The 27,221-nt window shown below is 42.0% G+C and overlaps 1 protein-coding gene across 1 annotated transcript in view; it reads right to left on the minus strand.

Annotated features, from left to right (window-relative positions):
- Nucleotides 1-26,190, minus strand: part of LOC120051025 (activin receptor type-2B-like) — a 72,993-nt gene extending 46,803 nt beyond the window's left edge. Inside the window, exon 1 of the mRNA XM_038997613.1 lies at nucleotides 25,785-26,190. Coding sequence (XP_038853541.1) covers nucleotides 25,785-25,833 — 49 coding nt within the window. The 5' untranslated portion in view covers nucleotides 25,834-26,190. The remainder of the gene's footprint in view (nucleotides 1-25,784) is intronic.
- Nucleotides 26,191-27,221: the final 1,031 nt, after the last annotated feature.

The raw sequence follows: 27,221 nt of genomic DNA on the forward strand, positions 1-27,221 counted from the left end.
CTGTTGGAACATAAATCTTCACCCCAGTGAAGGTTCTCATCAAGGATTTGCCTGTATTAGGCTCCATCCATTGTTCCCTCTATCTTTACCAGTCTTCCAGTCCCTGTCGCTGAAAAGCACTCCCATAGCATGATGCTGCCATCATCATGCTTTACGGTAGGGATGTGGTTAGATGGGTGATGCACTGTACCTGTTTTTCTCCAGACATGGCGGTTTGCGTTCAGGCCAAAGAGTTACATTTTTGTCTCATCGGATCACAGAATCTTATGCTCTCAAGTCTTCCATGTGCCTTTTTGCAAACTCCAGGCGTGCGGTCATGTGCTTTGTTCCCAGGAGTGGCTTTAGTCTGGCCACTCTCCCATAAAGCCCAGATTGGTGAAGTGCTGTAAAGACTGTTGTCCTTCTGGAAGGTTCGCTCATCTCAGCCAAGGAATTCTGTTGTTTTTCCAGAGTGGTCATTTGGGTTCTTGGTTACCTCCTTGAACAAGGTCATTCTTACCTGGTTAATATGTTGGTTTTACAGGTCAATAGTATTTAATTAATAATGACTTGCTTTGTCTCTAAATCTGGGGGACTTACACAACAAGAAGCATAGTTTTTCCTACTTGTAGAATAGCCTACCTGTACCAAAGGTGATTCGCTGAATACAAAACTTGAAAACATACAATATTAATTTAAAATATTAGAAATCGAGTGGATCTAACAAACACATCCAAATAAATACAAACTATAAAAGGAGAGGATGATGGTACAAATAGAAAACAATATTTCTAGAGGTTGATAGTTTTACAAAGCATTTCAAGTGAAATTAAAGACCATAACCTGGAAAGAAGTAACAAGAAACTGCCATCCATCCAAGTTTTCAAAATGCTAAGTAAGAGTAGTCTCTTGAGCTAGTTACCAGACACTGCAGAGCTAGGTGGTTAATTAAACTGACCATAATTTATGCAACACACCTGCAGTGGTGTAAAGTGCTTGAGTAAAATACTTTAAAGTGCTACTTAAGTAGTTTTTGGGGGTATCTGTAATTTACGGTTTATATTTTTGACAACTTTTACTCCACTACATTCCTGAGGAAAATATGTCATTCTTACTCAAGTACTTTTCCCCGACACCCAAAAGTACTCATGGAATTTTGAATGCTCAGGCAGGACAGCAATATGGTCCAATTCACACACCTATCAATATAACGCATTGTTATCCCTACTGCCACTGATCAGGCGGACTCACTAAACACAAATACTGTGTTTGTAAATTATGTCAGAGTGTTGGAGTGTGCCAGTCTGTCCTCACATAAAAAAAAGAACACTGTCGTTTGGTTTGCTTAATATAAGGAATTTGATGTATAGCATTTACTTTTACTCAAGTATGACAATTTAGTACTTTTTCCACCACTGTAAGGTTCCATATAAGGCAAGGTATAAGAGCTTTTCATCAGGTAGAAGGTTGGCATTTGTCATTGTGAAAGAAAAGCTAAAACTAGGTCTAGCCTACAACGTGGGCCCAGCAAATGTCAACTGCTTTCTGTACATTAATGTCAAGGCTAGAGTGCAACCTTTCCATGAGCTCCATAGAAAAGGTAAAAGGAGTAGCAAGAAACTACTTTCGACCGGTTTCTATAAATTGATGTCAGCAAGGACCAGTGGAAGGAAAAAGGCCAATGAAAAAGTCATGGGCTTAGGACTTATTGAGCGGGTTGTTTGCGTTGCCTAGAGAGTGCAGGTTTACACTGACATAAAAAAAAGGTACAAATAGAACGTTGGAACACTTATCTTTTTGGACCCATTCTTGTCAGGGAAAGCAGGTGACCAAAACAACAGACCTTATAAGATTAAAAAATATCTTAAAGTGTTTCAACCTCATTCTTGCAACATTTGTTCTGAACATTACCAACAGCGCCAAACACTCATGTTCAACCAAACCATATCTTCATATTCTCTTTTCCAGAAAGATATCACGCAAGTTTTGTATAGGTGCAAGATCGAGTTGTTCTGCTGAGAGAAACTGAATAAGATTGTGAGGTTGGAAAATAACATTGTGGTTCATTTATGAAATAACTGAATCGAAAAGCCGATTTAAGCTCCGCTCACAAAAGCTCCATTCTGTTTTTCAATATCCTCCTAACAGAGAAGGCCTAGGCCCTTCTCATCACTATGGAGATAGGCTTACATTTAAAACACGCAATTTCCCTGAACGGAGGCTTGACTATACCCCTGAATGGAAGCCTATGGCTGTAGAGTTAGGCAAAGTCACCTTTCTCACACGGTGAATAGGCGGTGGTGACAATGACAAGCGATGCAGCTCCGATGTGGACATTAACTACGTGTAGGTTTTTCACACAGAAAAACGAAGAAGAAAAAAAGGATTCTCCTAACCATGCTATACAAAACCCATCAACGTGTCTGATTCATCTTTGCCAGATGCATTCAAGTAAATAGTCTGAAAACTTGCATTCCTTTAAAAAAGACAGAGATGCTCTGTTCTGTCTCAAAAAACCCAGGCCCAGATCAAGGTTTGGGCAATGAGGTTCCATTGAGCAGTTCATCTTCAAATCCATATGATCAAATAGGGTCATTTGCATGTGTGTGTGACCCCACGTCTGATGACAGCAAAGTGTGTTAATGACATGAATATGGTCATTTTGCATGATAATATACACCTCAGACACATACATCTGGCAAACCTACCATACATCTCGCCGTTACATGCAACCCAAAGGTTTATCCAAGTAAAATAGTCATGCTTCATATCTTAAAGAAAAGTTGAGATTAAAACTTTGATAAGACATACATATATCTATAAATGGTATTTTCTGATATATTGAGAAGGTATTTTATCATTTTCTATAGCCCTAGTCCTGTGTACAAAAAATTATGAACACTTGCTCTTTCCATTACATAGACTGACCATGTGAAAACTTTGATGCCTTATTGATGTCACTTGTTAAATTCACTTCAAAATCAGTGTAGATGAAGGGGATTAGACAGGTTAAAGTATTTTACAATTTTTTAATTTTAAAGAAGGATTGTGTATGTGTTACATTTAGAGGGTGAACGGGCAAGACAAAATATTTAAGTGCCTTTGAACGGGGTATGGTAGTAGGTAGAGGTCGACCGATTAAATCGGAATGGCCGATTAATTAGGGCCAATTTCAAGTTTTCATAACAATCGAAAATCGGTAATTTTGAACGCCGATTTTGCCGATTTCTTATTTATTTTTTACACCTTTATTTAACTAGGCAAGTTAGTTAAGAACACATTCTTATTTTCAATGATGGCCTAGGAATGGTGGGTTAACTGCCTTGTTCAGGGGCAGAACGACAGATTTTTACCTTGTCAGCTCAGGGATTCAATCTTGCAACCTTACGGTTAACTTGTACAACGCTCTAACCACCTGCCTCACGTGGAGCCCGCCTGTTACGTGAATGCGTAAGAAGCAGAAGGTAAGTTGCTAGCTAGCATTAAACTTATCTTATAAAAAACAATCAATCATAATCACTAGTTATAACTACACATGGTTGCTGATATTACTAGTTTATCTAGCGTGTCCTGCGTTGCATATAATTGATGTGGTGCGCATTCGCGAAAAAGGACTGTCGTTGCATAAACATCAATGCCTTTCTTAAAATCAATATACAGAAGTATATATTTTTAAACCTGCATATTTAGCAAAAAAAAAAAATCCAGGTTAGCAGGCAATATTAACCAGGTGAAATTGTGTCACTTCTCTTGCATTCATTGCACGCAGAGTCAGGGTATATGCAACAGTTTGGGCCGCCTGGTTCATTGCAAACTAATTTGCCAGAATTTTACGTAATTATGACATAACATTGAAGGTTGTGCAATGTAACAGCAATATTTAGACTTAGGGATGCCATCCATTAGATAAAATACGGAACGGTTCCGTATTTCACTGAAAGAATAAATATTTTGTTTTCGAAATGATAGTTTCTGGATTCGACCATTTTAATGACCAAAGGCTCGTATTTCTGTGTGTTATTATGTTATAATTAAGTCTATGATTTGATAGAGCAGTCTGAGCGATGGTAGGCACCAGCAGGCTCGTAAGCATTCATTCAAACAGCACTGTCGTGCGTTTTGCCAGCAGCTCTTCGCAATGCTTCAAGCGGTATCGGCGTTGAAAAACCATAGTCGGTCGACCTCTAGTAGTAGGTGCCAGGCGCACCGGTTTGAGTGTGTCAAGAACAGCAACGCTTCTGGGTTTTTCATGCTCAACAGTTTCCCGTGTGTATCAAGAATGGTCCACCCCCCAAAAAGACATCCAGCCAGCTTGACGACTGTGGGATCCACTGGTCAACATGGGCCAGCATCCCTGTGGAACGCATTTGCCACCTTGTAGTCCATGCCCCGACGAATTAGGCTGTTCGAAGGTTAAAAAAATATAATTTAAAAAAGGGTGGGGTGGTATTAATATTAGGAAGGTGTTAATGTTTTGTACACTCAGTGTATATGAATGGATGAAGGTTCTGAATTAAGCTCACATTGCTGCCTATAATTTTAAGGATTCCAGAAGACATTTGTTCTAGCATTGAAGCCCGCCCTAATTTAACTCGCGTAACCCTTGGCCTACTCGAGGAAACCCCAAATGATAGCAATTAGCAACCCCAACGTTACTCAATTGCGCTCCGACAATGACTACACAGGCTAAGGATATACAAAAACAAGACAGCGCCTCTTCCCATTCATAATGCCCCCCGTGTGGTTCAGTTGGTAGAGCACGGCGCTTGCAACGCCAGGGTTGTGGGTTCGATTCCTACAGGGGACCAGTACGAAAAAAGTACACACTCCCTACTGTCAGTCACTCTGGATAAGAGTGTCTGCTAAATGACTTAAATAAATCAATTTTAAAAAAGAAAACACAAGAAAAATGACCCCCCCTCCCCCCAAAAAGCAGCTCTTTACTACGCCACCTCCAAAAAAAAAAACACTCCCCCGCCACACTACACTCAGCCAGGCCCTGGCCGGCAGCCAGCTGGATGCCAAAAAGGACTTTTCCTTCTGCGCTGCGCTGCTCCCCCTCATTCAGATACTAACTCCAACACTCTGCTATTTATAGATGCTGGCAAGACACCAACCACAACTCGACCACATAACCACGGACCAAGGCAAAAATAATAATAATCGGGGTCAAGAATACATATTAAGAGAGAGGGACAGGGAACGGGAGTGGGCGGGAGGCCTGCCAATGGAGCAGTGGCACGAGGCGGTGTGAGGGAGACGGTAGGGGAGGGATTCTGAGGCCAGCCTGTTTCCAGAGAGAAGAGGATACGGGCAGGCTGCAGCCATTGGACCGCACAGTTCCCTCATTCCCGTCAAAAACCAACAGGCATCAGGGTCTGCAGAGAGCACCTTCCAGGTGGAATCTCACGTGTGAGTAGTGGGGCTCTGAAACTAGGTCAAGACCAGGCCTGAACCACATACCTTATGCAGAGTTGGCAGCATAGCATAGGTCTGAAGTCTCTGCACAGCACATTCAGTAGACTACAAGGTCTGTTTACAATGTCTGATCTTCTGAATGCTGTTTTTGTCACAATATAAACCATTGATATTTCAAGGACAATTAATACAGCTGCCATTGTGTGTGTGTGTAATGTGGGAGGGTAACACTCAACTGATGTTGAGTTCACCGACAAGGTAAAAATCTGTCGTTCTGCCCCTGAACAAGGCAGTTAACCCACTGTTCCTAGGCCGTCATTGTAAATAAGAATTTGTTATTAACTGACTTGCCTAGTTAAATAAAGGCAAAATAAAATAAAAAACATAGCTCAAGGCAAGTCAGCTGCACAGTTTTCAAACGAGGATATGATTAACCTCAAAACCTCAATGTTTCAGACTCATTTTGGGTCTGCATGGCTCTGAATACATTTCTGCCCATCTGACAGTGACGGCATAATATCAGCCTCTTGCTCAATGTGTGGCAATCAGTGTTTTCCCTCAGTGACAGTACAAAAGGACCCTAGACAATGGACCCACAATGCACCAACTGAGCCTCAGCAGCATCAGGGAGAGGGGGGGGGGACAACTCCCAACGTTCCATTTCAAGGTGTCTCAACTGCTAGACAGAAACGTTAGGGGCTAAATCCTAACTAACTCAAAGGTTTGAGTTGTGTAAATATTTAGTTGTAGGATTTGGCCTTGGGGGACGTTTGCCAGACCTGAGAGTGATCCTAACAAATATAGACAATATGAAAATACTGAGCCCCCTATTGGCCAGCTTGTGGTAGTCTGGCCTACATTTTAGGCTAAATCACACACACCTTGGAGCATGACCTTCGCTCACTATTTAGTTTTATTAAGCTCAGAGAAAATGTTAGCTCTGTAAATTTAAGCTTCTCAATTCCCCCAAAATAAGCCTCTAATCTTTACATTTCCCCTGGTGGTGTGATAAAGTTTTCAGAGTTAGTCTACATCCTCGGGGGCTGTCCATTTCCCATGCAGCTGTAGACATCTATTGTTGGGGCCTTATGCACAGCAGGTGGTCAAGTTGCTGGGTTTACCATGACAAAGACTCACCCCGTGACCTTCTCACTCTGTTGTTGCTGCCCTTCCCTCCCCGGCGAGAATCTTGCCCATCAACATGTCTATGGTTCAGCCTGCTACCCTTCTCAGAGCTAGGGGGAATGTGACTCTCCCACACTCCTCGAAACCTCATTGTCCATCAATAGTGAATGGCAATTCTCTAGACAGTCGCGGTAGCCATCAATTAAAACACGGGTAGACCAAAACCAAGGATTCATGCAACGTGTTGGCTGTTGCCTTGTCTTACAATATGATACATATGATGAAGTCGAGTCACAGGCAGCATCATAAGAGGAATCATTCTAAAGCCACAGAAAAATGGCTTCAAGGTCTGAAATGTTCCCTTTCTGTACAAACAAACATTCTCCACACAACACATGCAGCAGGGTTTGTCCATTTTGCTCACTCTAACCACATCAAGGGCATACTGGAACAGGATGCCGAAGACATCAGAGAAATTGCCAAACAGAAGTTTGTGTAAGTGTGTGTGTGTGTGTTGACGGTCCGCGACAGATGGGCCAGAGACTCGAGGGTCATCAGAGCAGCCTGGGAGTCAACATGAACCAGCGTACACCTCCATCTGGAGACGGCAGACCAGGAGGAAGCCAGATGAGCAGCTGCCGCCGTCATCTCCATCTCAAAAAAAAACAAGTTCAAGCAAGCAAGGTGAGCTAGCTCCACAGTCCACACACAGCACAGGCATGGGGCATGAGGTTTGAGGGAGATGGGAGGGGTAGAAGAGTGTTGAACGAAACCAGTCTGCAGCCTGACCAAAAGGCCTTCACTCGTCCATCTGAGAGAAAGAAACAACACTGTCTAGATCCAGAGAGCTAAAAGGGATAGGTCAGCCCAGAAAGTTAGTTACATGTTTTCAGAAGTGGTCCAAAAATTAAAAACTGAGCTCATAATAAAAAAACATTTAAATTGTCCAAATCCGCAGGCCTACACACCAACTGAATAGTAAGGATTGGCCCATCTAGATGATGGACACCTATTTTGAGATACAAAAAAAAGGTGAGAGGATCTGGGGTGAACAAGCTTAACTGCTTAGGTAGTTGAAAAATGTAGGCCATACGTGGAACAAATGTTACATTTATGTTGCACTTCCGGTTCCCTGACAGAGAACATGTCAAAGGAGGTGTCGATGGAAAGCATTCACAGCAAAGGAGAATTGAAAAGGAAGTAGGCCATGTTGAATGAAACCTGAATGAGCATTGGACGTCATTTCAAGTAGCGGTGACACTTATCATTCATCTTTGAGGTGATTTTCCTAAATGTTTCGCATTCCCTTATTGTTTAAACCTTTGTGGTTTAAGTTAACATCCCTTATACACACACACAATTACAGAACGGTCCTTCACACGCCCTCTTCCTCCAGAGTCCAACACAGAAGTAAGAGGGAATCTTTGTTCTCTTCATTCCCCCCTGACAGGAACAACATGTGGATCTGAGGGAGGTGGTGTCAATATCCTGCTAAACTCAAAGGGGAGTGGGTGACCACCATGCCCCATTCCCCTTCTCCCAGTCCCACGCCCAGCCTCAAATCCCCCAGCATGGGGCACAGGGGCTTGACAAACAGGCCCCAGCAGCAGCCTGCCTGACACATCACCACACAGAAGTGGGGGGTGGGTCAGAGGGGCCCTCCACAGGGGCTGGATCTAGAGTGGAGAGACACTGTGCAGGTCCTCTGGGGGAAAGGGAGGCTTCTTTCAGACACAGGAGCACGAGGGCCATCAATCCCACCGTGAAAGAAACTTCAAAACCAGTGCCCAACCCCCTTCCCCTTTAGCACTCAGTGAGTGAAAGTTGTTGCAACCACTGCTCTCTGAAATGGGGCGAATGGATGGAGCAGGAAATCAGAGGAAGAGAATTCTAACTAGTGCCGAAACTAACCCCTAGCCTATAGGGCTGGGAATTGCCAGGGACCTCATGATATGATATTATAATGATACTTAGGTGCCGATACAATATGAATTGCGATTCGATACTAAGGCTGTGACAATACCAGTATTGCAATATTTTTGATCAGTCAGGAAAATAAGTGTTGAAAACATGTTGGCTCACTATTTTCAAAAAGATGGAGAACAAGCTATAGGATGAAAAATACTGGAGTTTTGTCGCAGGTCCATCCGACTAGTGTTAGCTAACGCTACCTACAGTAATATTTTTATTAACCCCCCCTTAATACTAGCTTCATCCTCTCTAGACACTTCCGGTAGCTCCAGATAGATTAAGTTGGTGAAAGTACTATAAAAAAAATAGTTCCACCTAACCTCTCTGTTGCAGGCCAGGTTGAGTTAACCTTAATTGCTCCTGTAAGTCGCTCTGGATAAGAGCATCTGCTAAATGGCTTTTTAAAATGAGTTTCCACCATATTGCTTACACCCATTTGATTCTTGCAGATCAAAGTGTCTAGCGGTTGGAGCTATAAGGTTGATGTCAGTCTGGCAACTTTAAATGGATAGCGACTGACATGGTACTCCTACTACAGAACAGTTCCAAGGCAGAGAAGACAGCGTCAGTCCTTGCAATACATTACTTCAATAACTAGAGGCTTCTGCTGTGCCTCCTAATGGTCAAGCATATCCCATTGTTTTATATTAATGATTTGTTTACAATAAAATAAAAAAAGAGGCCAAGAGTCAAATTGGAATCTCATTTACTTTCTGGAGAGAAAAACCATGAAAGTGGATATGGCACGAACATGCAACAATTTCACTGAGTCACAGTTTATACAAGGAAATCAGTCAATTTAAATAAATTCATTAGGACCTAATCTATGTATTTCACAACTGGTCAGGGGCACAACCACTGGGGAGCAAGGCCCAGCCAAAAAATGATTGGAGGCGGCCTTTGGTAGAGAAATGAACATTCAACTGTCTAGCAACAGCTCTGAAGTCAGCATGCCAATTGCACGCCCCCTCAACTTAACATCTGTGGCATTGTGTTGTGACAAAACTACACATTTTAGAGTGGCCTTTTTTTGTCCCCAGCACAAGGTGCACCTGTTTAAGGATCATGCTGTTTAAATCAGCTTCTTTATATGCCACACACCTGTCAGGTGGATGGATTATCTTGGCAAAGGAGAAATACTCACTAACAGGGATGTAAACAAATTTGGGCACAACATTTTAGCGAAAAACTTTGTACATATGGAACATTTTGGGGATATTTTATTTCAGCTCATGAAACCAACACTTTACATGTCTAATTTATATTTTTGTTTAGCATAGATCATTGGATGTTGTCCATCCATTTCCCAAGAGGGATCTGGAATTTACTCTAAAAGCTTGATCTCTGCGTTTTGTGCTAAACAGTAAACATTGATAATGAATTACCATACTATGAAACGTGGCACGTATCTTCTGGAACTAAACGCTTGGCTAATCCCATCCCACCGCATGTTCAGCAGGACTTTGAGTGCTGCGTATAATGTACGACGCGGCCTACACCAAGATAAGGCCCTGCCGAATATCATTGTTTACGTACCGCATTCCACCCATGCAGCTTTGCCCAGATAAGTGTTATCGGCAAAGGTAAACAAACGCTGGGGCCAGAACAGTGTGGCTTCTCAGCAGCACGCGACTGAGCGGGTACGCTCACAAGCTTCCTCCCTTCCCACTTCAAAAGCTGGAGCTCACACTTAAGAAATAAGAGATTTGGGCATACAAGGATATAGCTATATTGGGACATTATCCAAGGCTTGGCAAGCAATGCCCATTTGTCAGCAAACTCGGCATGTTTCCCAGACCCAAGCAGAGGAAAATAGTTCACAAGGCCGTAGATACTGTGCAAATTAACCTCTTTCACTTAAAAGTAAACCAACATCATCTCTATAGGCTTAAGGGTTGCCCATCCCCAAGCATGAGCATAGTCAATGACAGTTTTCACTTGGTAAACAACTAAGCATGAGGCCTCATTATGGCAGTTAGCTATGGGAGTCAACAGCGCCCCACCAGGGAAGGAAAGATAAAGATCTAGGAGCGTTAGGACAAGGTTTAACCTAAAAACTCTGAACCAGCCTGTTCACTTAAGATGACCCCAAACAACTGCAACCTGCTCTGGCTTATGCATTTCTGTTTAATTTAACAGCCTATATAAAGAATGGATAGGGGAGATTCTATTTATGCTTTAGCTTAGCAAACAGCTGAAACATCTGGCAGACTAACTGTAGTTACATTATCAAGAGTAATCAGTACTAGTGTGCTTTTTCCAATAGGCAGCACATCATCCATTTACCCCTACGCAAATCATCAATTCGGCCGCTGTGTCAAAGCAAACATGCTCCATTTCCTTTCACACGGGGCATTTTCCTTGGGAAAGAAACTGGTATCGCTCACTGGACCACTGTGTTCCATTTATTTAGTGCCTTCAGAAAGTATTCACACCCCTTGACTTTTTCCACATTTCGTTATATTACAGCCGGAATTTAAAATGGACTAAATTGAGATTGTGTCACTGGCCTACACACAATAACCAAGTGGAATTTAGGTTTCGAACATTTTTACCAATTAATTTTAAAATGAAAAAGCACTGAGTTAATAAGGCAAGCCTAAATAAGTTCAGGAGTAAAAATGTGCTTAACAGGTCACAAGTTACATGGACTGTGTGAAACAGTGTTTAACATGATTTTTAAATGACTATTCCTTCTCTGTACCCTACACATAATTGTAAGGTTCCTCAGTTGAGCAGTGAATTTCAAGCACATATTCAACCACAAAGACCAGGGAGGTTTTCCAATGCCTTGCGAAGAGCACCTATTGGTAAAAACTAAGCAGACACTGAATATCCCTTTGAGCATGGTGAAGTTATTAATTACACTTTGGATGGTGTATCAATATATCCAGTCACTACAAAGATACAGGCATCCTTCCTTACTCAGTTACCGGAGAGGAAGGAAACCACTCAGGGATTTCACCATGAGGCCAATGGTGACTTTAAAACAGTTACAGAGTTTAAATGGCTGTAATAGGAGAACAATGTTGTTGTTCCATCCTCAGTTTAGTTACACCACAAGACTTACCTAAACTAGAATGAAAAGAAATAGAAATATTACAAAACACATCTGTTTGCAATAAGGCACTAAAGTAAAACTGAAAAAAGTGTGTCAAAGAAATGTACTTTATGTCCTGAATATAAGGCAGTATATATGGGGCAAATGCAACACAACATCACTGAGTACCACTTCATATTAGCATGGCGGTGGCTGCATCATGTTATGGCTATGCTTGTCAATGGCAAGGATTAGGGAGTTTTTTGGATGGATACAAATAAAACAGAATATAGCTAAGCATAGGCCTCGTCCTAGAGGAAACCCTGGTTCAGTCTGCTATCCAACAGACTAGAGGTTGACCGATTATGATTTTTCAACGCCGATACCGATTATTGGAGGACCAAAAAAGCCAATACCGATTAAATCGGCCGATTTTTTTATGTATTTGTAATAATGACAATTACAACAATACTGAATGAACACTTATTTTAACTTAATACATCAATAAAATCAATTTAGCCTCAAATAAATAATGAAACATGTTCAATTTGGTTTAAATATTGCAAAAACAAAGTGTTGGAGAAGAAAGTAAAAGTGCAATATGTGCCATGTAAGAAAGCTAACGTTTAAGTTCCTTGCTCAGAACATGAGAACATATGAAAGCTGGTGGTTCCTTTTAACATGAGTCTTCAATATTCCCAAGTAAGACGTTTTAGGTTGTAGTTATAGGAATATTTCTCTCTATACCATTTGTATTTCATTAACCTTTGACTATTGGATGTTCTTATAGGCACTTTAGTATTGCCAGTGTAACAGTATAGCTTCCGTCCCTCTCCTCGCTCCTACCTGGACTCGAACCAGGAACACATCGACAACAGCCACCCTCGAAGCAGCGTTACCCATGCAGAGCAAGGGGAACAACCACTCCAAGTCTCAGAGCGATTGACGTTTGAAACGCTATTAGCGTGCACCCCGCTAACTAGCTAGCCATTTAACATCGGTTACACCAGCCTAATCTCGGGAGTTGATAGGCTTGAAGTCATAAACAGCGCAATGCTTGAAGAGCTGCTGGCAAAACGTACGAAAGTGCTGTTTGAATGAATGCTTATGAGCATGCTGCTGCCTACCACCTCTCTGTCAGACTGCTCTATCAAATCATAGACTTAGTTATAACATAATAACACACAGAAATACAAGCCTTAGGTCATTAATATGGTCGAATCCAGAAACTATAATTTCGAAAACAAGACGTTTATTCTTTCCGTGAAATACGGAACAGTTCCGTATTTTATCTAACGGGTGGCATCCCTAAGTCTAAATATTCCTGTTACATTGCACAACCTTCAATGTTATGTCATAATTACGTAAAATTCTGGCAAATTAGGCAGCCCAAACTGTTGCATATACACTGACTCTGCGTGCAATGAACGCAAGAGAAGTGACACAATTTCACCTGGTTAATACTGCCTGCTAACCTGGATTTCTTTTAGCTAAATATGCAGGTTTAAAAATATATACTTCTGTGTATTGATTTTAAGAAAGGCATTGATGTTTATGGTTAGGTACACATTGGAGCAACGATACGCACCGCAACGATTATATGCAATGCAGGACACGCTAGATAAACTAGTAATATCATCAACCATGTGTAGTTAACTAGTGATTATGATTGATTGTTTTTTTATAAGATAAGTTTAGCTAGCTAGCAACTTACCTTACTGCATTCGCGTAACAGGCAGGCTCCTCATGGAGTACAATGTAATCAGGTGGTTAGAGCGTTGGCCTAGTTAAATAAAGGTGTAAAATGTGTGTATATATATATATATATATATATATATATATACACTGCTCAAAAAAATAAAGGGAACACTTAAACAACACAATGTAACTCCAAGTCAATCACACTTCTGTGAAATCAAACTGTCCACTTAGGAAGCAACACTGATTGACAATAAATTTCACATGCTGTTGTGCAAATGGAATAGACAAAAGGTGGAAATTATAGGCAATTAGCAAGACACCCCCAAAAAAGGAGTGATTCTGCAGATGGTGACCACAGGCCACTTCTCAGTTCCTATGCTTCCTGGCTGATGTTTTGGTCACTTTTGAATGCTGGCGGTGCTCTCACTCTAGTGGTAGCATGAGACGGAGTCTACAACCCACACAAGTGGCTCAGGTAGTGCAGTTCATCCAGGATGGCACATCAATGCGAGCTGTGGCAAAAAGGTTTGCTGTGTCTGTCAGCGTAGTGTCCAGAGCATGGAGGCGCTACCAGGAGACAGGCCAGTACATTAGGAGACGTGGAGGAGGCCGTAGGAGGGCAACAACCCAGCAGCAGGACCGCTACCTCCGCCTTTGTGCAAGGAGGTGCACTGCCAGCGCCCTGCAAAATGACCTCCAGCAGGCCACAAATGTGCATGTGTCTGCTCAAACGGTCAGAAACAGACTCCATAAGGGTGGTATGAGGGCCCGACGTCCACAGGTGGGGGTTGTGCTTACAGCCCAACACCGTGCAGGACGTTTGGCATTTGCCAGAGAACACCAAGATTGGCAAATTCGCCACTGGCGCCCTGTGCTCTTCACAGATGAAAGCAGGTTCACACTGAGCACATGTGACAGACGTGACAGAGTCTGGAGACGCCGTGGAGAACGTTCTGCTGCCTGCAACATCCTCCAGCATGACCGGTTTGGCGATGGGTCAGTCATGGTGTGGGGTGGCATTTCTTTGTGGGGCCGCACAGCCCTCCATGTGTTCGCCAGAGGTAGCCTGACTGCCATTAGGTACCGAGATGAGATCCTCAGACCCCTTGTGAGACCATATGCTGACACATGCACATTTGTGGCCTGCTGGAGGTCATTTTGCAGGGCGCTGGCAGTGCACCTCCTTGCACAAAGGCGGAGGTAGCGGTCCTGCTGCTGGGTTGTTGCCCTCCTACGGCCTCCTCCACGTCTCCTAATGTACTGGCCTGTCTCCTGGTAGCGCCTCCATGCTCTGGACACTACGCTGACAGACACAGCAAACCTTTTTGCCACAGCTCGCATTGATGTGCCATCCTGGATGAACTGCACTACCTGAGCCACTTGTGTGGGTTGTAGACTCCGTCTCATGCTACCACTAGAGTGAGAGCACCGCCAGCATTCAAAAGTGACCAAAACATCAGCCAGGAAGCATAGGAACTGAGAAGTGGCCTGTGGTCACCACCTGCAGAATCACTCCTTTTTTGGGGGTGTCTTGCTAATTGCCTATAATTTCCACCTTTTGTCTATTCCATTTGCACAACAGCATGTGAAATTTATTGTCAATCAGTGTTGCTTCCTAAGTGGACAGTTTGATTTCACAGAAGTGTGATTGACTTGGAGTTACATTGTGTTGTTTAAGTGTTCCCTTTATTTTTTTGAGCAGTGTATATATATTATATATATATATATATATATATATATATATATATATATATACACACACATTTTTATATATATATATATATATATATATATATATATATATATATATATATATATATATATATATATATATATATATATATATATATATATATATATATATATTTTAAATCAGTGTCCAAAAATACAGATTTCCGATTGTTATGAAAATTTGAAATTGGCCATAATTAATAGGCCATTCTGATTAAAATCGGTCGACCTCTACAGACACTGGGAGAAATTCACCTTTCACCAGGACAATAAGCTAAAACAAGGCCAAATATACACTGGGGGGGCTTACCAAGAGAGTGAATGTTCCCGAGTGGACTTAAAATCAGCTTGAAAATCTATGGCAAGAGACTTGAAAATGGCTGTCTAGCAATGATCAACAACCAACTTGACAGAGCTCTTAGAGACTTACACAGAAAGACTCACAGCAGTAAATCGCTGCCAAAGACGATTCTAAAAACATGTCCACTTTGTCATTATGGAGTATTGTGTGTAGATGGGTGAGATTATTATTTTTTAGCCCATTTTAATTCAGCTTGTAAAAACAAAATGTAGTGCAAATCAAGGGGTATAAATACTTTCTGAAGGCACGGTAACTTCGTTTCAAACCTTCCAAAAGGCGCAATTGGCGCCAAGCCGCAGCAGCAGCAGAGTCAAACATGGAAGGCTCATGCTTTCCATACACTGTGAGGGGAGATACAATGACATTCATGTTGCAACCAGTTTTTTTGATCTGCGTTTACCAAATTAGCCCGATTCATACTGTGGGTTTTTGAGATCTGCAGTTAATTAGGAAAGAATCCAGAGTAAAACCGACAGATTAATGGAAGACACATTTCTCCACTTTCAGGGACCGACGCCAATTACATAATGCAAGCGACCGAGGCCTTGTATACATTTCTTCCTGTGTTTGCACAACATGTTCTGAAGGACCACGCCAAGTCTCGCGTTGTGGGCAACATGAGAAGGAAATTTCACAGGCAGTGCTGATCGCACTCGCACCCAAACTATTTCTCTTTCACTCTTTCCCTGCTGGGTGTAATTTCCGATTCTGAACACCGCTATGAAAAATGAGACTTTTGCTTGCGAGTCACTGACAGAGGTGGTGATGACGAGAAGGTCCACCTTCAGCTATTTACATTGTACGGATGCTGAGTGTATTCAGTCGGTCATGGTCACAGCCTATTTTGTACAATAGACCTACAGTGCATTTGGAAAGTATTCAGACCCCTTGACTTGTCCCACATTTTGTTAGTCTTATTTTAATCCGTTTTAGAATGTTTTTTCCCCTTATCAATCCACAAACAATACCCCATAATGAAAATAAATATATATTACATTAGTATTCAGAACCTTTACTCAGAACATTGTTGAAGCACCTTTGGCAGTGATTACAGCCTTAATCGGATGGGGAGAGTCACTGCACAGCTATTTTCACAAATCTCTACCTAGAAGTTCGATCGGGTTCATGCCCGGGCTCTGGCTGGGTCACTCAAGGACATTCAGAGACTTGTCCCGAAGCCACTCCTGCGTTGTCTTGGCTGTGTGCTTAGAGTTGTTGGAAGGTGAACCTTAACCCCAGTCTGAGGTCCTGAGCACTCTGGAGCAGGTTTTCATCAAGGATCTCAGTACTTTGCATTGTTTATCTTTCCCTCGATTCAGACTAGTCTCCATGTCCCAGCCGCTGAAAAACATCCCCACAGCATAATGCTGCCATCACCATGCGTCACCGTAGGGATGGTGCCAGGTTTCCTCCAGATGTGACGCTTGGCATTCAGGTTAAAGAGTTCAATCTTGGCTTCATCTCGACCAGAAAATCTTGTTTCTCATGGTCAGAGTCCTTTAGATGCCTTTTGGCAAACTCCAAACGGAATGTCATGTGCCTTTTACTGAGGAGTAGCTTCCATCTGGCCATTCTACCATAAAGGCCTGATTGGTTGAGTGCTGCAGAGATGGTTGACCTTCTGGAAGGTTCTCCCATCTCCACAGAGGAACTCTGGAGCTCTGTCAGAGTGACCATCGGGTTCTTGGTCACATCCCTGACCAAGGCCCTTCTCCCCAGATTGCTCAGTTTAGCCGGGCGGACAGCTCTAGGAAGAGTCTTAGTGGTTCTAAACTTCTTCCATTTAAGAATGATGGAGGCCATTGTGTTCTCTGGGACCTTCACTGCTGCAGAAATGTTTTGGTACCCTTCCCCAGATCTGTCTCTTGACACAGTGGACAATTCATGGCTTGGTTTTTGCTCTGACATGCACTGTCAACTGTGGTGTTTGCCCTTCCAAATCATGTCCAATCAGTTGTGGAAACAACTCAAGGTTGATCAATGGAAACAGGATGCACAGCTCAATTTGGAGTCTAAAAGAAAATAGCCTGAATGCTTACGTAAATAAGGTCAATTTTTTTTTTTTTTTAAAGTTTTGCTTTGTCATTATGGGGTATCGTGTGTAGATTGATGAAGGGGAAAATGTATTTAATACATTTTAAAATAAGGCTGTAACGTAACAAAAATGTGGAAAAGGTCCAGGGGTCTGAATCATTTCAGAAAGAAGTGTACATGTACTATAGGCTTGCTACTCGACCAATGTTCATTGGTCTCGATGACTCCTCTTCCAAGAACTGAACAATGTGAGATTCGCTTTCAAAACAATTGAGAATGATTTTGGGGCCCGATTTCTGTAATTTTTTTTAACCTTTTACCCCGCTTTCTCCCCAATTTCGTGATATCCAAATTACTAGTTACAGTCTTGTCCCATCGCTGTAACTCCCGTACGGACTCGGGAGAGGCAAAGGTCGAGAGCCATGCGTCCTCCGAAACACAACCCTGCCAAGCCACACTGCTTCTTGACACATTCCTCTCTTAACCTGGAAGCCAGCCGCACCAATGTGTCGGAAGAAACACCGTACAACTGGCGACCGTGTCAGCGTGCATGCGCCCGGCCCACAACAGGAGTCGCTACAGCGCAATGGGACAAGGACATCCCGGCCGGCCACACCCTCCCCTATACTATCATAGACGACGCTGGGCCAATTGTGCGCCGCCTCATTGGTCTCCTGGTCACGACCGCCTGCGACACAGCCTGGGATCGAACCCGGGTCTGTAGTGACGCATCAAGCACTGATGCAGTGCCTTAGACCGCTGAGCTACTCGGGAGGCCGGGGGGGGACCAGATTTCTATGCAATTTTCTGCTCGTTTTGCTCCATTCTAGGAAATGACTGCACAAATACGATATGAATAGAAGTGTTGATGAATGAAGAGCATGGAGTCAAGCAGAGGTTGGGATCTTTAGGGAAGAATTCCAGCCTGTCTCTTGTTAAGTGCTCATTAACGTATTGTAGAAAGCAAAGACATGCTACGGAACTTTGGTGACTATTAAGTATTTTTTTTAAACCTCTCACTTTGGGTTGGATGTGCCGATGTGTACTTCATACATGCATAATATATGAGCAGAATGACTGTCTTACCTCAATTAGCCACGTAATCCCTAGTTTGAAAGCGACTGTTTTCTGGAAGCTGTGCCATGTTCATTTCCCCCCCGTGGACCATCCCCCTAGCAATTCACATTCCAGCCAATGAGCTTTAGTCCCTCGCCATTTGAGTGACAGCTAGCAAGATGCGAACACAGCAGAGTGAGAGAGAGTGCAATGACTTGGTGCACATATGCAACGTAGTAGCAATTTTCAGGGACCACCGTTGGCTCGGGAGTGCTACTTTCAGAACTACTGGATAAAAAGTACACTAAAGTACCAGATCATTTCTTTAAGAGCTTGGGGGAAACTAAGCAAAAACAAGATGGTGTCATTTTTATCAGAAAGATTGATTTATGGCTTTCGGTTTGAGGGAAAAGCTCAAAACAAAACCACACCCTTATCTGTGGGTTCATACAGTCATTCTGCTTGAAAAAGCGTCTGAGTGAGATTTTAAAGATGGTATCCTTTGACAAAAGTAGGCCGATGCTGTATGCATGGTCCCAAAAATATGCAAAGAGCTCAAGAAGTCAAAATACACTGCAATGGGAACGATGTACACCAAAACAAAGCTTATAATTTTAGCTAAATACACTAATATATATATTACACACAAAGGTATGTGGGGACAGCCCTTCAAATTACTGGATTTGGCTATTTCAGCCACACCCATTGCTGACAGATGTATAAATGAGATGTTCGACGAGCAGGTGTACACATACTTTTGGTCATGTAGTGTTTGTATATTACACAAAAAAAAACATAATATATATGTTTAATCTACTTCTGTGGAAAAACATCATGCTTCAATACTAGAGCTTAGAATTACAGTACCAGCTGTCCCGACAAACATATCTGGCCTATTCTCACCCAAACAACTATGCAATGAATCTCCTACAGCTCGACATCTTTAATCCACGGCAAGGGGGGAAATACACACTGTCACTTTAAATCCCTTCTCCTGCTAGAGGCTACCCATCCCCCATTTCCCACAGTGTTTTCCCCCCCTCCCCATTTCCTGTCCATGCACTATAGAATGTATCCATATGATAAATGCATTCACCGGTAAATATGGGGACGATATGCAGTAACTAGTAGATATGTTTCTAAGGTAGAGAACAGAGGAGCGGGTTAAGCAGTGGCCATTATAACTCAGGAGTAATCCATCCTAGCAGAGCCACCCCTCCCCCCATTTCCACTACACCATGTGGCCAAACCTTCGAAAATCCAGCACAGCACACACACCATTGTTACGGATTCAGTAAAGCTGCGATGAGAGAGCACTAACAGCATTCCAAGCCCTGCTCTCACAAACACACACTAACAGATCGGTGGGCAAGGCCAATCTGCACAGGGGGGGGCGCAGCCCCTGCCTCAGCTGACACCGTGCTATCATAGGCGATACCGGGACAGTCGCAAACTCTCCTCCACTCAGCAAAAGCCAATGAATCGACAGGAGTGAGTGAGGAGAGATGCTATGAGTTGGGGTCAGCATCTCCTGCTAGTAGCGAGAGAGCAAGCGAGCCATGGGCAGGGATCTGGCTTCCTTTGTCTCAACAGAGTGGATCATCAGCTGATATGAGCAGAGGACCAGAGCTGCATCCTACTACTCTGCTGCTAGCCAGGGAGCCACAGAATGCACTCAGTGAGACCATTACACAATACATCCAGCACAGTCAAAACAGCTGGTTTTATGCCCCCCCCCCCCACACGCAAAAGCATTTACTATTCTGGCTCCCAATGGTCTGGCAGCTGTTATTTGGCATGTTTCATTACAATGACTTGTCTCTTGTGATTGACTTGTGCAGAATAGGGAGAATACATTTGAGTGTTCAATAGTAGCCAAAATGTTTTGGTTGTGTATTGACCATACAGCATAGGACTATAATGTTTTTGCTGCTTGCAAGAAACCAAGGGTATTGTCATTGACCTATCAAATAGGGTTGGACAGTATACCGTATCTCAGGGTATTTTGAAATAAGAGTTAAGACCCAGAGTTAAGACCCAGAGTTACCTCTGTTGCAGAGGATAAGTTCATTAGAGTTACCAGCCTCAGCTTGCAGCACAAATAAATGTTTCACAGAGTTCAATTAACAGACACATCAACATCAACTGTTCAGAGGAGACTGCGTTAAAATCAGGCCTTCATGGGCAAATTGTTGCAAAGAAACTAGAGGTCGACCGATTAAAATAGGAATGACCGATTATTTAGCGCCGATTTCAAGTTAAATAAAAATCGGAAATCAGTATTTTTGGACACCGATTTGGCCTTTTGTTTTTACACCTTTATTTAACTAGGCAAGTCAGTTAAGAACATTCTTATTTTCAACGACGGCCTAGGAATGGTGGGTTAACTGCCTTGTTCAGGGGCAGAACGACAGATTTTTACCTTGTCAGCTCGGGGATTCGTTTTTGCAATCTTCCGGTTACTAGTCCAACGCTCTAACCACCTGCCTTACATTGCACTCCACGAGGAGCATGCGTGGCAGGCTGACTACCTGTTACGCGAGGGCAGCAAGAAGCCAAGGTAAGTTGCTAGCTAGCATTAAACTTATCTTATAAAAAACAATCAATCTTAACATAATCACTAGTTAACTACACATGGTTGATGATATTACTAGTTTATCTAGCGTGTCCTGCATTGCATATAATCGATGCCTGTTAATTTCTCATCGAATCACAGCCTACTTCGCCAAACGGGTGATGTTTTAGCACTGTCGTTGCACCAAACCTAACCATAAATATCAATGCCTTTCTTTAAAATCAATACACAAGTATATATTTTTAAACCTGCATATTTAGTTAATATTGCCTGCTAACATGAATTTCTTATAATTAGGGAAATTGTGTCACTTCTCTTGCGTTCCGTGCAAGCAGTCAGGGTATATGCAGCAGTTTGGGCCGCCTGGCTCGTTGCGAACTGTGTGAAGTCCATTTATTCCTAACAAAGACCGTAATTAATTTGCCAGAATTGTACATAATTATGACATAACAGTGAAGGTTGTACAATGTAACAGCAATATTTAGACTTAGGGATGCCACCCGTTAGATAAAATACGGAACGGTTCCGTATTTCACTGAAAGAATAAATGTTTTGTTTTCGAAATGATAGTTACCGGGTTCGACCATATTAATGACCAAAGGCTCGTATTTCTGTGTTATTATGCTATAATTAAGTCTATGATTTGATAGAGCAGTCTGACTGAGCGATGGTAGGCAGCAGCAGGCTCGTACGAATTCATTCAAACACTTTTGTGCGTTTTGCCAGCAGCTCTTCGCAATGCTTCAAGCATTGAGCTGTTTATGACTTCAAGCCTATCAACTCCCGAGATTAGGCTGGTGTAACCGATGTGAAATGGCTAGCTAGTTAGCGGGGTGCGCGCTAATAGCGTTTCAATCGGTGACGTCACTCGCGCTGAGACTTGGAGTACTTGTTCCCCTTCCTCTGCAAGGGCCGCGGCTTTTGTGGAGCGATGGGTAACGATGCTTCGAGGGTGGCTGTTGTCGATGTGTTCCTGGTTCGAGCCCAGGTAGGAGCGAGGAGAGGGACGGAAGCTATACTGTTACACTGGCAATACTAAAGTGCCTATAAGAACATCCAATAGTCAAAGGTATATGAAATACAAATCGTATAGAGAGAAAGTGTCCTATAATAACTACAACCTAAGACTTCTTACCTGGGAATATTGAAGACTCATGTTAAAAGGAACCACCAGCTTTCATATGTTCTCATGTTCTGAGCAAGGAACTTAAAACGTTAGCTTTCTTACATGGCACATATTGCACTTTTACTTTCTTCTCCAACACTTTGTTTTTGCATTATTTAAACCAAATTGAACACGTTTCATTATTTATTTGAGGCTAAATTGATTTTATTGATGTATTATATTAAGTTAAAGTGTTCATTCAGTATTGTTGTAATTGTCATTATTACAAATTTAAAAAATGGGCCTTTTATTTTTTGGTATCGGCCTTTTTTGGTCCTCCAATAATCGGTATCGGTGTTGAAAAATCACAATGGGTCAACCTCTAAAAGAAACCACTACTAAAGGACACCAATAAGAAGCAGAGACTTGCATGGACCAAGAAACACGAGCAATGGGACATTAGACTGGTGGAAATCTGTTTGGTGTGATGAGTCCGAATTTGAGATTTTCGGTTGCAACCGCCGTGTCTTTGTGAGACGCAGAGTAGGTGAACGGATGATCTCCGCATGTATAGTTCCCACGTGAAGTATGGAGGTGGTGGTGTGATGGTGCTTTGTTGGTGACACTGATTTATTTAGAATTCAACGCACACTTAACCAGCATGGCTACCACAGCATTCTGCAGCAATACACCATCCCATCTGGTTTGCGCTTAGTGGGACTACCATTTGTTTTCAACAGCACAATGACCCAACACACCTCCAGGCTGTATAAGGGCTATTTGACCAAGGAGAGTGATGGAGTGCTGCATCAGATGACCTCAACCCAACTGAGATGGTTTGGGATGAGTTGGACCGCAGAGTGATGGAAGGACGCAGCAGTCGAAGGCACTGTATCTCAGTGCAAGAGGCATCACTACAGTCCCTGGTTTGAATCCAGGCTGTATCACATCGGCCCGTGATTGGGAGTCCCATAGGGTGGGGCATAATTGGCCCAGCGTCTTCCGGGTTTGGCCGTCATTGTAAATAAGAATTTGTTCTTATCTGACTTGCCTAGTTAAATAAAGGTTAAATGTAAATAAAATAAAATGTAAAAGCAGCCAACAACTGCTCAGCATACGTGGGAACTCCTTCAAGATCGTTGGAAAAGCATTCCATGTGAAGCTGGTTGAGACTGCCAAGAGTGTTTAAAGCTGTCATGAAGGCAAAGGGTGGCTACAAGCATTTTGCTACACCTGCAATAACATCGGCTAAACATGTGTATGTGCCAATAAAATTTGATTTGACTTTGAGGAATCTAAAATATATTTTGATTTGTTTAACACTTTTTTGGTTACTACATGATTCCATGTGTGTTATTTCATAGATTTGATGTCTTTACTATTATTCTACAATGTAGAACATAGTAAAAATAAATAAAATCTATTTAAGTTGCACGTTAACTTTCCAGGATCAGCTTCTTGGTAAGAGCAGAGACAATCACCTCCTGGATTAAGATCCTTGCTCCCTCATTTTCTTTTTTGTGAGTGCTGCAAACTGAATTTTGAGATACATGCGCAACTTTATGAGCTGGGTTGTCATCCGTCTTAGTAGTGAATGTTTGCATGCTAGCATTTACCTAGCATCCACTATGGGGATTCTATACTTGCTATCATTTTGTTATCGTTCTGGTAAGCAACGTTTTTTGGGCTGTTTTTGTTTTTTGTGCGGGGAAAAAAAGGAAGCCCTGTGTGCAATGCCGGTAATACCGTCTATCCCAGGATGGCACAGGCACAGTATGAAAATCTGAATACTGCCCAACCCTTCTATCAAATAACTAGTGATCTTTACGATTAGATGGTTGAAGGGATTATGATTTTTGACTGGCTTTGCTTTCAGTGTGAAAACCATAGTAAGCAACAGGCGTAGAGGCATTTGAACTGGGTGAGTTAAAACCATATACAAAAATACATCCTTAATCAGTTCAAAGTTATTCAGAAAGAAATGGAACAGACTTCCTTGACTGTATTCAGCTGAAATGTCAAGGAGATACAAAATAGCTGGTCCCACGTGCTGAGAAAAGTCCTGTAGGTTTCCCACAACCACACTTATCAAACGCTCCTTGTATTAAATTGTAGGTTATTGAAAACCTCATGACATAACTGAATCTGGAAACTCATTCATGAATAGAAATAGTAACATTCTCGTTCAGCCGCTATTCTGTCGAATTCTATTTTTGTTTTTAAGCAATAAGCATTTTCCTTTTCAATCAAAGTCTGAAGAGTGCAACAACCATGGCACCATAATCAAATAGCGGACTACAGTCATTCACAACAAATCTTTGAATTATAAAATTCCAAGAACTACTAAGGTGAAGAGACGGAAAATGAAACATCAGCACTTCAATATGCAGTCTAACCAAGTCACTGTTGAATGTATTGGCTAAGTATCAAGAATTGCCACTTGAACCAATTACCAAAATATCAGAGATGTTAGGATAGTGTTTGACAACAATCATGCAGCCAAATGACAAATCATTTGTGTCTGATTGGGATGAATGATAACCATAACCATACGGATTCATTAACATGATTTATACACTTCAGGTAAGAGAAATAAATCATTTTATTTCAGCAAAAGCGAAAATAAACACAAGAGCCATTTTCACCCCAACCCCATACGCACCCATCCCCCAAAGTCGACTAAACAAGGAGGGAACACCACAACAAAGCAGCAGTGATAAACAAATTGACAAAAACGAAATCTGCGAGCCTACAGGTATATAGGCCTAAATGTATGCGTCACTGAACTAGATAATGAGGACATGAACAATCACATTTCGCGTGGAAATCCAGAGTAGAATGCTATAAAGATATACACACATATAAATATATATATATATAGTTATTTGGAGTACTCGCTCATCCTACTGCTCTGAAAGAATACATGCCAAAGAATACATTAATTAACAATTACGCTACAAGTGATGTGGGCTGTGCGAAATAAGTGGAATTCTAACCATCATTCACATCAATTTCAACACCTCTGTCAGCGCGCTTCAATAGAGATAGATCTTCAATCATGTGGTTTAATTTAGTCTACACAGGTCAAAATACACTGATAAGTCTGATACACGTGTAAACACTTCCAAATGCATCACCTTGTGTCTCTCCATCTATGCATTTCCAAGAGTCAAACACTTCTAAAGCAACGATATCTTTGCAACATATGAGGCCACATGACTTCATCGTAAGCTTAAAAAAACGGTCCTTCTTTCACATTTCGGCCAAATACGATAAGCTGTCATTCAAATAAATTTGACACTTATATTTGAATGACTAATCATTGAAGATTGTTATGGTAAATGTATCACACTCATTCGAAATTGTACGTTGTCGCTTATTACTTATTGATCTACAGTGAACCAATGCACCGAAAAGCCTAAATAACCTTTCGCATCAATACGCAAAATAACAAACATACAAAATGTTATCCATTTAATTATTGCCTTAGATATTTTAATGCCATTAAATGTCATTTTTGTACCATTCGATAGAGCCAATATCAATAGTCAAGTGACTACCTACAGCACGTTATCCCTGGTTTGGGTACATTAGAATATGTTACAGTGTGAAATCACTGAATACATTCCGATTGCCAATTCAAACCCTAAGAGTACGCGATAGCCTATTACATAAATAGGGTGCTTACCTGCACAAAAAGTTCCCAGAAGTGCAAAAGTCAGCCAGGAAGCAAACATATTCCTTTAATTAAAAAGAAACACACCAGATGTTCTCCTTTTTAACCTATTTTCCTTTGCGAACATTTAAAAAGATGATAGCACAACACAACGAGCCAAATGTCCCAAGGCCTTCGATGTCCACCGCACCAAGAGTTTGCGTTGCTTTTGTGTGTACAGCCCCCCAATGCAACAAAATTGCACGGGCTAAAAACAAGTTTTAAATATAAACAAATCCATTGGGAAAGGATCGGTCGAATCCAGGATGTAAAATCGACAAGGTAAAATAAACTCGATGTTTCAAAGAAACAATTTTCTCGCTCCGCGGTGCGCGTTAACCTTTTCTACTGTGTAGTGGTGAATGGCTGAGGACAGGGTCCGATATTCACATGCAAGAAACTGAACTGAGTCCAAAATGGCTTCTGAGAGGGGGAGTAAGCCAGAGTAAGCACAGTCAGTGGGAAAACCCGGATGTTTAAATACAAAGACAGGAACACAATCAAAGAGGCATGGGTAGGGAGTGGAGTGCAGCAATGTTGGAGCTTTAACCAATGCTTTAATTTTAGTTAAAATACTAGACAAGAAGTACGACTTAGAAAGGGAATTAAATTGTACACATTGGTAATAAAGGTCAACAGGCAAAACAATAAAATAATAATAATACTATTAATATTGCTGATGCCCACATCTAAACATAAGCCTATTTTGGGCTTTAGAACAACAGTGCTTGGAAAGAAAAGCCTGGGTCTTTTTTCTGGAAAGGCTGTACACTTTTCGTTCTGCTATTAAGGTAAGTCTGCTTTCATTACATGCTTATTTATCTAAGAGATACAACATTCTGGAAAAAAAGGTTAAATTGCTAACAATGCCAGGTAATAATGTAGCCTATAATGTATGTTAGCATTTTAATTATATACACTGCTCAAAAATAAAGGGAACACTTAAACAACACAATGTAACTCCAAGTCAATCACACTTCTGTGAAATCAAACTGTCCACTTAGGAAGCAACACTGATTGACAATAAATTTCACATGCTGTTGTGCAAATGGAATAGACAAAAGGTGGAAATTATAGGCAATTAGCAAGACACCCCCAATAAAGGAGTGGTTCTGCAGGTGGTGACCACAGACCACTTCTCAGTTCCTATGCTTCCTGGCTGATGTTTTGGTCACTTTTGAATGCTGGCGGTGCTCTCACTCTAGTGGTAGCATGAGACGGAGTCTACAACCCACACAAGTGGCTCAGGTAGTGCAGCTCATCCAGGATGGCACATCAATGCGAGCTGTGGCAAGAAGGTTTGCTGTGTCTGTCAGCGTAGTGTCCAGAGCATGGAGGCGCTACCAGGAGACAGGCCAGTACATCAGGAGACGTGGAGGAGGCCGTAGGAGGGCAACAACCCAGCAGCAG

Source organism: Salvelinus namaycush, chromosome 7 (assembly GCF_016432855.1).
Source record: "Salvelinus namaycush isolate Seneca chromosome 7, SaNama_1.0, whole genome shotgun sequence".
Lineage (NCBI taxonomy): Eukaryota > Metazoa > Chordata > Actinopteri > Salmoniformes > Salmonidae > Salvelinus > Salvelinus namaycush.